Genomic DNA, 11,566 nt, shown 5'->3' with positions numbered 1-11,566 from the left:
AGTGTCAGTTCTGCTATAGGACAAATTGCTACAAGTGAAATTAGGCAAGAACTAACTTTGATTAACCTTCCAAGGCTATTTGTTACCAGAACCCACCCCACATTAGAAGTCCGGTATTAGAAAGAGATACCAAAATATGGCTTAGCTCTGTCTGAGATGTGTAGGCTATACACTTAGATTACAGGAGTTGCAGAAAACAATAATCAAAGGCATGACTAGGATGCAAGTACAAAAGACTGACAGAATAGTGATACCATCACTTCCCAGAGAAAACAAAATACCCAAAAAATGAAAACTGAATCTTACAGAAAGTCTGTAGTAAGGGGGCCACAAAAACAAAATAAAACAAAAATAGGGAAAAATGGAAGAGAATTAACTGACATTAAGAGAAAATTAGGATGATGAAGACTGTTGTATTTTCTCTGACACCAAGTATGTGTTTTTTCCCAATACCAACTGGGTGTCCAACAATTCAATTCATTTATGACACTAACTTCCCAGAGTCAGTGCAGACCCCACAATCAAGGGGTCAGGGCTCTGCCCCACAAGACTGCCCTCACTTCAGATGCCAGCTGCAAAAGGGATGACCAAGTTATCCACACTTCTGCCTGCAGACTACAAATTCAGGGGCTCACATGACTGTCCCCCTCAGGTTCAATAATTCACTAGGACAGCTCACTGAACTCAGGAAAACACTTTACCCACACTTACCAGTTTACTGTAAAGTATATAACTCAAAAAGAGCCAAACAGAAGAGATATATAAGTCAAGGTATGGAGGGAGGGGGTGACACAGAGCCTCCACACCTTCTCCAAGCACACTACCTTCCCAGCACATAGATGTGTTCACCAACTTGGAAGATCTCTACATCCCTTCATCTAGGGGTTTTTATGGAAGCTTCTTTAGGTAAGCATGATTGATTAGCTCATTGGCCACTGGTGATTGAACTCAATCTCCAGCCCCTCTCCCCTCCCCAGTGGGGCTGAAATTTCCAACCCTCTAACCACATGGTTGGTTCCTGTGGCACATCAGCCCCCTTCCTGAAGCTACCTAGGGTTCCCTAAATTCATAAGCCATCTCATTAGCATACAAAAGACAGTAAATTCCAAAGATTTCAGGAACTTTGTGCCAGGAACTGAGACAAAAACTAAATACAGTATTCATTTTTTATTTTACCACAAAGACTGAATGAGTGATGTCAAAAAATAAAGTGGTCACGGAGAATTAAGATAAGGGAAAAGACCTTTGAATTTCAGCAAGAACACTGTGGCAGAAGAAAGGTAGTTGTTCACTAAATCTGTTTCACTTTTCTCCTAGGCACCCATCTAGGCTTTATTTGCCAAACTCCCATTACAGTTAACTGTGGTTAAATGACTGATTTCTGATGAATGGAACAGGATAGAAGTGATATATACAGCCTCCCAGGCCTACCCCATAAAACCCACCTCCATGCTTTCTTTTACTACTCTGCCAACTGAATGCTGATGCCCAAGATGACCCTGAGAACCACACTTTGAAGACAGCAAACCACACTTCTGTCTACCCCACTGCCACTAATCAAGTAAGTGATTATGCAAGTAAGAAGAAAAAAGCTTGTTTCATTCTAGCCACTAAGGCTTCAAGGTTCACCTATTATAACATCTAGTATTTATTACCTTAATGAATTCAGAAAATATTACTAAACTTCAACTTTGTGATTTCAGAATGGAGAGGACATAAACTGTACTTCAGAATAAACCTCTGAAATGTGGGTGAGATGGATGTAAGAGATGCGAGTGGACAGCAAGAAATCATAACATTATAGTTTATTAAAATATTAATAGACAATCACCTGATAACAGTCCTGTAGGAAAAATCAGTATTATCAGAAAGATAAATTAACTTTGCTTAAGATTTTAAAGTTTCTGATCCCATATTGCTTCCATAGTACCACACCAGTCTCTTACAGAAATGGAGACAGCAAATGAAGAAGAATCATTTGAAACATTTTATAATGAAGAAGAAATAGGATAATAGCTACGAGGTAAACTCAAGAAAAGACTTTTTAAAGTTAATACTTGGGATCAATGGAAAATGAAGAACAGAACAAGGAACTGGACATTAAAAAGTATAGAACAACCCACAGCGGTGATATGACAGACAATTACATGAGAGATCAGCAGCAGTATTCTGTGTGGTAACGGGGCCAGGCTGTTTGCAAACAACATGAATTTGTAGTAGGTCAGGCTTGTGTACTGTAGTTCCACATTTTCTTCAGGAAGTTCACTATGGCGTCAAAGCATTAGGGATAGCAGGACCCCAACATGGCAAGAAAACCTTTCCTGAGGTGGTTCTGAGAGCACACCATGGAGACTGGGTAGGTGATTCTCTAGCATAACTGAGGCTATCAATACATTAGTAAAATAAGCAGAATTGTAAGCTACTGAAAGTCTAGTACAGTATAACAAACCACCTCAGTAAGCATCAAGGAATGTGAGAAGAATAACACCAAGACGGACTAGCTTCTACCTCGGAGATGTTGAGAGAATCCACTATCTCAGATGCATCCTCTAGACTCCATCTACAGGATGGAGTTCCTACCTGCTATGCAGTTTTATTACTTCAAAGAGACAACTGTGTCTTTGGGAGTAGGAAACAAAAATGTGAGCTCAAACCACCACTTTCCAGCTTAAACCCCATTTGTATCCACTTGCTTTGTTGTGAACATAACTTTAAAAGTCCTTTTTGTAGTCCTTAGTATGTTTCAAAAGCCATGTCTTCATGAAACAACCTAAATATCCATTGACAGAGGAATGGATAAAGAAGATGAGGTACATATATACAATGGAATACTACTCAGTCATAAAAAAAGAACAAAATAATACGATTTGCAGCAACATGGATGCAACTGGAGATTATCATACTAAGTAAGTCAGAAAGAGAAAGACAAATACCATATGATATCACTTACATGTGTAATCTAAAATATGGCACAAATGAACCTATCTATGAAACAGAAACAGACTCACAGACACAGAGAACAGACTTGTGGTTGCCATGGGGGGGTGGTGGTATGGGAGTGATTGACTGGGAGTATGGGGTTAGCAGACACAAACTATTATACATAGAATGGATAAACAACAAGGTCCTACTGTATAGCACAGGGAACTACATTCAATATCCTGGGATAGACCATAATGGAATAGAATATAAAACAGAATGTATTTATATGTATAACTGAGTCACTTTGCTGTATAGCAGAAATTAACACAACACTGTACATCAACTATACTTCAAAAAAAAATAAATTTAAAAAAGCCATGCATACTTCATAGCAATGTTCTTGTTTTCAGCCTCAACTCTATGCAAAATCAAGAGTTCTTCCACACATCCTTTACACCAGCTTTAAAACTAAATTCATCACCAAGCACCCTACCTCAGCACAGAGGCTTTAGACGCTACCTACAGTATCTTTCATAGGTCTCATTTATAATTATAAATTTTTAATTTTTAACTGTCTTCTTATATTTCTCAAATCTCTCTGGCTGGGAAAGTATCCGGCCTATCTTTATTTTAAATATTACTTATACAGCTAGTTTTTTACACTCACATGCAGGACCTACATTTTCACCTATTATATTTAATCCTCTTATATAAAGGGCCCATAACTCCAGCCTTTTAAAATCTTTGTGAACCCTGATTCTGTCATCCAGTATGTTCACTACCTTTCTCATTCTCCTTTCACGCATATTCCTCTACAAAGAGGGGAGAAAATTCTCTTCCGTCTTTTCTACACTCAGTTTCCTGACCAAACAGTATTTATATCTAGGTCAGATGGACAACTGTTAGCTCATTTGCGGTATTCAATGCATTCTAAACAACTTAAAGAATTAAAATATTACGTGATACTTATACTTACTTCTCTGCCCTCAAATAGCATCCCATACTAAGGCTACTTCTCCTATGTTACAACTGCAGAATGCTGAATACAAGATTTTTTTACCTCTTCTCCCCAATCTATACTTATAATTACAGAAAACTGGATTCATATTGAAGGTAGTCAAATCATTAGTCTATAACTTAAATAAATGAACTAATATCTTAAGAACCTCAAATTTAGAAATTCTAATGACACGGTTAATCCTCTTTTACTCAAGCCACAACATCTTTTATCACAGTACTTTAGTCTTCAAAAAAATCAGGAAGATTTACAAATGCCTCAGTGCAGGCATTCCCTAGTGAAGATTGTGGCATGTTTTCTGAATTATGATATAAAAAAATTCACTTTTGAGACAGGGCATCTTTAAAAAGAGCTAGTGCCTAAACAATACTATTTTGTTGATGCCCAAAACCAAGCCAATAAAAATATTTCTTCCCATAATCAGAAATAGATTGCTAGCCATAGAATGCCTCTGCAAAACAATTCTTAAATTTTCTTTGAAATATTGTCTCTAAAATTAACTGAAACTTTATTTATATGACTGTCTGTGGTTTCCATGTACGCCTAAAAGGCACAAGAAAAAGATAAAAATATCCCAGAATTGGAAAAGCAGTCATTATGTTTGGTTTAGCTTATTTTCATATTTTTATTTTTAAAAACCATCCAAATTAAAGTTCAGCATTTCTCAATAGAAGAAAAGAAAGAGAAGGCAATTTCTTTACACAAAAGCAGCAAGACTAAATTCAGCATCCTCTAAATTAAATTTGGGATTTGACTTATTAGCAAATGAATGCCTTAAATCCTTTCCCACAAGTCATAAAGTTTAGTCTTCAGTCTGAACAGAATTACCTTTCATTTATTTTTTTTTCATGGAAAGGAATTTTACTTTAAGTATAGCAGTGTGTACACGTCAATCCCAAACTCCCAATCTATCCCTCCCCCCAGGTGACCATAAGTGCATTCTCTAAATCTCTCAATCTGTTTCTGTTTTGTTCATATAAGTTCATTTGTATCATTTTTTTTAGATTTTTTTTAGGTTCCCCATATAAGTGATATCATATGATATTTGTCTTTGTCTGACTTACCAATACTTCACTTAGTATGATAATCTCCAGATCCATCCACGTTGCTGCAAATGGCATTATTTCATTCTTTTTAATGGCTGAGTAATATTCCATGGTATATATGTATACATCCTCTTTATCCATTCATCTGTTGCTCCTATGTCTTGGCTTGTGGGCATATATCCGGAGAAAAACATAGTTTGAAAGGATACGTGCACCCCAATGTTCATTGCAGCACTGTTTACAATACCTTTCATTTAGAATTTAAATACATCAAATACTTGTTGTGTGGGCAGGAAAGATGGCAACAGAAAATAATTTCAACTCTAATACTATGCTCTGAACCCAGGTTTATTCTCCAATAAAATAAGTGAAGTTGGTTTCTAATAACACAGCATTCTTTTTTTTTTTTTAAACATCTTTACTGGAGTATAATTGCTTTACAATGGTGTGTTAGTTTCTGCTTTATAACAAAATGAATCAGCTATACATATACATATATCCCCAAATCCCCTGCCTCTTGCATCTCCCTCCCACCCTCCCTATCCCACCCCTCTAGGTGGTCACAAAGCACTGAGCTGAGCTGATCTCCCTGTGCTATGTGGCTGCTTCCCACTAGCTATCTATTTTACATTTGGTAGTGTATATATGTCCATGCCACTCTCTCACTTCGTCCCAGCTTACCCTTCCTCCTCCCTGTGTCCTCAAGTCCATTCTCTACGCCTGCGTCTTTATTCCTGTCCTGCCCCTAAGTTCTTCAGAACCAATTTTTTTTTTTTTAAGATTCCATATATATGTGTTAGCATACAGTATTTGCTTTTCTCTTTCTGACTTACTTCACTCTGTATGACAGACTCTAGGTCCATCCACCTCACTACAAATAAGCCAATTTCGTTTCTTTTTATGGCTGAATAATATTCCATTGTATATATGCACCACATCTTCTTTATCCATCCATCTGTCGACGGACACTTAGGTTGCTTCCATGTCCTGGCTATTGTAAATAGAGCTGCAATGAACATTGTGATACAAGACTCTTTTTGAATTATGGTTTTCTCAGGGTATATGCCCAGTAGTGGGATTGCTAGGTTGAATGGCAGTTCTATTTTTAGTTTTTTAAGGAACCTCCATACTGTTCTCTATAGTGGCTATATCAATTTACATTCCCACCAACAGTGCAAGAGGGTTCCCTTTTCTCCACACCCTCTCCAGCATTTACTGTTTGTAGATTTTTTGATGATGGCCATTCTGACTGGTATGAGGTGATACCTCATTGTAGTTTTGATTTGCATTTCTCTAATGATTAGTGATGTTGAGCATTCTTTCATGTGTTTGTTGGCAATCTGTATATCTTCTTTGGAGACATGTCTATTTAAGTCTTCTGTCCATTTTTGGATTGGGTTGTTTGTTTTTTTGATATTGAGCTGCATGAGCTGCTTGTAAATTTTGGAGATTAATCCTTTGTCAGTTGCTTCATTTGCAAATATTTTCTCCCATTCTGAGGGTTGTCTTTTCGTCTTGTTTATGGTTTCCTTTGCTGGGCAAAAACCTTTAAGTTTCATTAGGTCCCATTTGTTTATTTTTGTTTTTATTTCCATTTCTCTAGGAGGTGGGTCAAAAAGGATCTTGCTGCGATTTATGTCATAGAGTGTTCTGCCTATGTTTTCCTCTAAGAGTTTTATAGCGTCTGGCCTTACATTTAGGTCTTTGATCCATTTTGAGTTTATTTTTGTGTATGGTGTTAGGGAGTGTTCTAATTTCATTCTTTTACATGTAGCTGTCCGGTTTTCCCAGCAGTACTTATTGAAGAGGCAACACAGCATTCTTTTAACACAGCATGCTTTTAACATTTCTGAACCTCAGTTCTTCCAAATTATAGAATCCTGTTTTCAGATCTTGCATTTACATTAAAGTCCAAATGCTAACCATAGCTTAAAGTGTCACTCTCAGAATACTCTCAGATCTTGGCTGAGACTAAGAGTCAAAAAACCTGGGTTTGAATGCTAGCTCTGCTGCATCTGAGCTGCTAGACCTTAGTGAAACTGTTTAAACTTCCTAATCCTCAATTTACCTACCTTTAAATTAGATATACTACCTCTAATCATCTAATTTGTGAGTTCATCACAGTCTGTGAATTGTATGTAACTGTTAGATATTAACATTAATGTTACATGCTAAAAACTTGTTCCGCTACTACCACCTTGGTAGGGTAAGATTTTTTTCCATGTAAATCATCACAAAAGGGTCACTACCACCCTGGAATCAAAAAACCACCTAGGCTCTGAGCCAAATCACCTTCAATTAGACTAAAATTTTATTAGGCCTATCTCTGGTCTTGAAGTTGCAAGAGTTGCTCTAGATTACACAGTATATCACAGTTATTCAAGTTATTGCTGTTAATATGCAGAATAGTTGCACCTCCCTAACATATAAAGTAAAGCACAAAGCCATAAATAATAAGACAACAAAAATTTAACAGTCAATGATTCTATTATGTTTTTAAAATGGGCTTTGGGGACCTCTCTGGCGGTCCAGTGGATAAGACTCCGCGCTTCCACTACAGGGGCACGGGTTCCATCCCTGGTCGGGGAGCTAAGATCCCAGGTGCCACACAGCGCAGCCAAAAGATAAAAAAATAAAATAAAATAAAATAAAATAATTTTTTTAAATAAAAAATAAAAATGGGCTTTGTTAGATAAACAGATTTATTCTGTACCTGACAAAGCACAACAGACATTAGAGGATGAGAATTGCTATCAATTATGAAAAAATTCCCAATGTAATCCAGCACATCAAATATTCTTTAAATATTAATCTGGCTCCCAAAATCTTGAAATGCTTCACGAAGAATCAGCCAAGATGTCATCTAGGAAAATCTTAGGTGAGGAAAAGTTATGCTACCTCTTAACACCTCGGTTTCACCAATCCAGCGGCACACGGCTCTACTTGTTATTGGAGAGACACTGACAGCACTTGAACATGGGAGTGTCTGTCACACAAAGAAAAAATATCCATTTACTAAGTATTAAAATCAACATGTGTCTCTCCATCACTACTGGAGAAATATCAGAGGCATCACAGTATCTATGCCTTAGCTTTCAAAACACAAAAATTATTCCTTCTCAGTCATAGCTAAATAGCTAGAGTCAAATCATGATCTCTCTCTGACCCAATAATGTCTGCTGTTCTTGAAATTTATGAAGGTGGTTCACTGTTCATATTGTCAAACTGATGTAGTTTATATCCATCCACACATTGATGTGAGGGGAGGTAGGAACTCACAAAAAGTTCTAAAAGGCCTCCAGTACCAAAATTTTCCCCTTTCAATCATTACTAAAAAGGACAGTGAAGCAGAGTTTAAAAGCTTTAATAGTACAAACACCAGTTATCCACACCATAAGACCAATTACTACTATTTGCAGGCATGTGGAAGAGAAGAGAAAGGAATACAAGGGCTCTCTTAAAAACCTACTTTTCTCCTCCACCTGTGTGGTAACTTTTACCTTACCCAGAACACTTGACTTCTGACACTTCTAGTCACCCAGTGTGGGGTTTTTTTTTCCCCAAAACAAGCAATTATCCACAACACCTGCTGGGTGTCCTACAATTTTACAATTTAACTCACTGATTAAGGTTAAGGGCTCAGTCCCACAAGACTGACCCCCACTTCAGATATCAATCGCAAGTAGGTTGTACAGTACTACAACTTCTGTACAACTTGGCTATAAATCGGAGGTTCCCGTGACCTCCATCCCTTTGGATTCAATTAATTTACTCAAGTGGCTCATAGAGCTTGGGAAAACATTTTACTTACATTATCCAGTTTATTAAAGAATATGATAAGGAATACAGATGAACAGCCAGATGAAGAGATACATAGAGTGAGGTCTGGGAGGGTCCCAAGCATATGAATTTCTCTCTCTGTACAGTTGGGGTGCATCGCCCTCCCAGTAGGTGCATGTTTCACCAACCTGGAAGCTCTCCGAATCCCAACTTTGGGGACTTTTATGGTGACGTCGTCACATAGGCATGATCAATCATTAATTCCATTTTCAGCCCTTCTCCCTTTTCAAGAGAATAGCAGATGGGGCTGAAAATTCCAAGCTTCTAATCATGGCTTGGTCTTTCCAGTGACCAGCCCCCATCCAGGAGCCATCCAGGAGCCCACCCAGAGTCACCTCATTAGAACAAAAGACATTCATATCACCCAGGAACTTACAAAGGTTTCAGGAACCCTGTGTCAGGAACCGGGATCAAAGACACTCATATCACTTAGGAAATCAGACGGACTTCAGAAGCTCTGTGCCAGGAACTGGGGGCAGAGACCACTATGTATTTTCTATTATCTCAAAGATCCTCACATTCTTTCCCCATTTTTAATGCCTAAACTCAAGATTTACCCTCTCTGTGTGTCTACAGAACCCACAGCCTTCTTTACAAAACTGGGTTTAACAATCAAAATTAAGCATTTAGAAATGTACCTTTTATCCTCAGCGAGGCAGAAATGGACAGTCATTTGCTAGGATAAGAAAATTCATAATTTTCAACATCAGTTTTATTCCTAATAAATATTTCTGATCCAGGCTAACAAGAGAATGAACAATTCTTCCTCTGGGAGAGGTGCTGCAATATGTCAAACAAACAGCAACAATGACAGCAACAATAATAACGTTAACAAGCTACCTCATTTATTGAGCACTTACTTTACGGAAGACACTGTTCTAAGCATTTTATTTATATTTTTCCCATTTTATCTTTGCAGTAACCCTATGAGATTAGTATTATCATTATCCTCATTTTATAGATGAAGACGGCTATTCAAGAAGTTAAGGAACTTGTCAGAAGTCATACCGTACAGGTGGGATTTCAACCCAGGCAGTCTCCTCTTCATTGTCATATTATACCAAATGATCGCTCAACAAGAACTGCTTTGACGAACACTGCTCATGTATATGTGTGTGTGTGTAAACATACAAACAATATAAGTGAATACACAAACATACATACATACACACATATATGCACTCTCTAAACTTTACAGTCATATTGAAAAATACTTTAGTGATCATCTTTTCAGTCTCTCATTTTACCACCATAGATCCACCGCCAGATAGAATGTGCTGGTCATCACAAATTATGCTCAACCATTAAATTCCTTTAAAATGGCTGACAAAAATAAAGCAGTTGAATTGCACTATTATAAAGCAACACACAAATTCTGTAACTGGAAAGAAAGAATTCAGATTTTGATTTCAAGGCCAAACTCAAACCATGACTGGTCACTATTAAACCAACCTTTGGTTTTGTTTGTCTGTGTTTTTGTTTAGTTTTCACTAAAACAACAACCTAGAAATTTTCAGAAAAAAATATAATAAATATTTGATTAGTGACACACTATCACTGAAGCTACTAGGCTAAGATTTTGACTAAAAGAATCAGAGGAATTTTTCAGCTTCCAGGTATATAAAAATCATTTATTTCATCTTTAATATTAAACAGAAGATTAAACAGGAAAAAGAACAGCAAAAAAGACATTCCAAAATCAGTATATTCAAAGTTTACTGTATTAGGGTGATTATTTCTAATAATGTGTTACAGTTAAATCACCAAATTATTTAAAAGTAACTGCAACATAAACATAACCATAAATGAAACATGAAAAGAAAAATATCATTATAAAAGTACAATAAAACAATACCAACTTACCAGTTCAACTCCCTGTGGAAAAGGTGTATCATCCCAGTCCTTCTGTGGAAACCTCTGGATTATTTTCCCCAGACCTGCTCCTGACCCTATTAATAAAATCAAAGTGAATTAGGTTATAGGGTACTTAAAAATCTGAATACTCATTATATTAATACTTATTTCTAAATGAATATTTGTTGAATAAATTGATATACTGATTAAACATTTTCAAGTTTTAAAGGGTCTAAAACTACCTTCTAAACATAACACTGAAATGATAGGCAATCCCTATCCTATAGACTCTCAAAAGAGTAACACGTATGAAAAGCTAGGAAGAACAGACAGAGGCACTGAAATTGGAGTCTCCACACCACGGGAGCAACTGCACTTTGTTCCCAGTAAGGAAAGCCGTCTTCTCAGTATCTCAAGTTGATATTTAAGAACTTTTCTATGGAGACAAAGTAATTTTAAGTGACAAATGAAATGGTACCATTAGCACTAAGCTTCAGTTATGGGTTATAAGCACTGTTCTGAGTTAAATAAAGATTTTTAGAGTGGCCTGGGAACTTGACCATTGTCTAGACAGGGTTTCTCAACATCAGCACTACTGACATTTTGGGCCAGATAATTCCTTGTTGGGTTGGAGGCAGGGGGCTGGGAGCTATCCCGTGCATTATAGGATGTTTAGCAACATCCTTAGCTTCACTAGCTTCACTAGAAGTTAATAAGCACCCCACCTACAATCACCAAGTTGTTACAACCAAAAATGTTTCCAGGTCATTGTCAAATGTGCTCTCGGGGGGCAAAAATGCCTCTGGTTGAAAACCATTGGACTATATATAGCATTATTGTTATAAAATTACCCTGTGACACTAAAAACCAGATCAACTTAAAATTG

At 37.0% G+C, this 11,566-nt stretch overlaps 1 protein-coding gene and 1 pseudogene across 21 annotated transcripts in view; one reads left to right on the top strand and one right to left on the bottom strand.

Moving 5' to 3' along the window:
- The window catches only part of LOC309605602 (large ribosomal subunit protein eL42 pseudogene), a 621,562-nt pseudogene that overhangs the window by 75,570 nt on the left and 534,426 nt on the right, over window positions 1-11,566 (top strand). The window lies entirely within an intron of this gene.
- The window catches only part of SBF2 (SET binding factor 2), a 468,341-nt gene that overhangs the window by 368,472 nt on the left and 88,303 nt on the right, over window positions 1-11,566 (bottom strand). For all 20 annotated transcript variants that reach the window (XR_014231384.1, XR_014231385.1, XR_014231386.1 and 17 more), the window contains exon 2: window positions 10,690-10,775. Coding sequence is in view for 17 of the 20 variants with exons in the window: in XM_082341357.1 (XP_082197483.1) it covers window positions 10,690-10,775 (86 nt within the window). In the remaining 3 variants the exon portion in view is untranslated. The remainder of the gene's footprint in view (window positions 1-10,689; window positions 10,776-11,566) is intronic.

Source organism: Balaenoptera borealis (genome assembly GCF_965194805.1).
Source record: "Balaenoptera borealis genome assembly, chromosome: 11".
NCBI lineage: Eukaryota > Metazoa > Chordata > Mammalia > Artiodactyla > Balaenopteridae > Balaenoptera > Balaenoptera borealis.
This window is presented reverse-complemented; position numbering and strand designations above follow the sequence as displayed.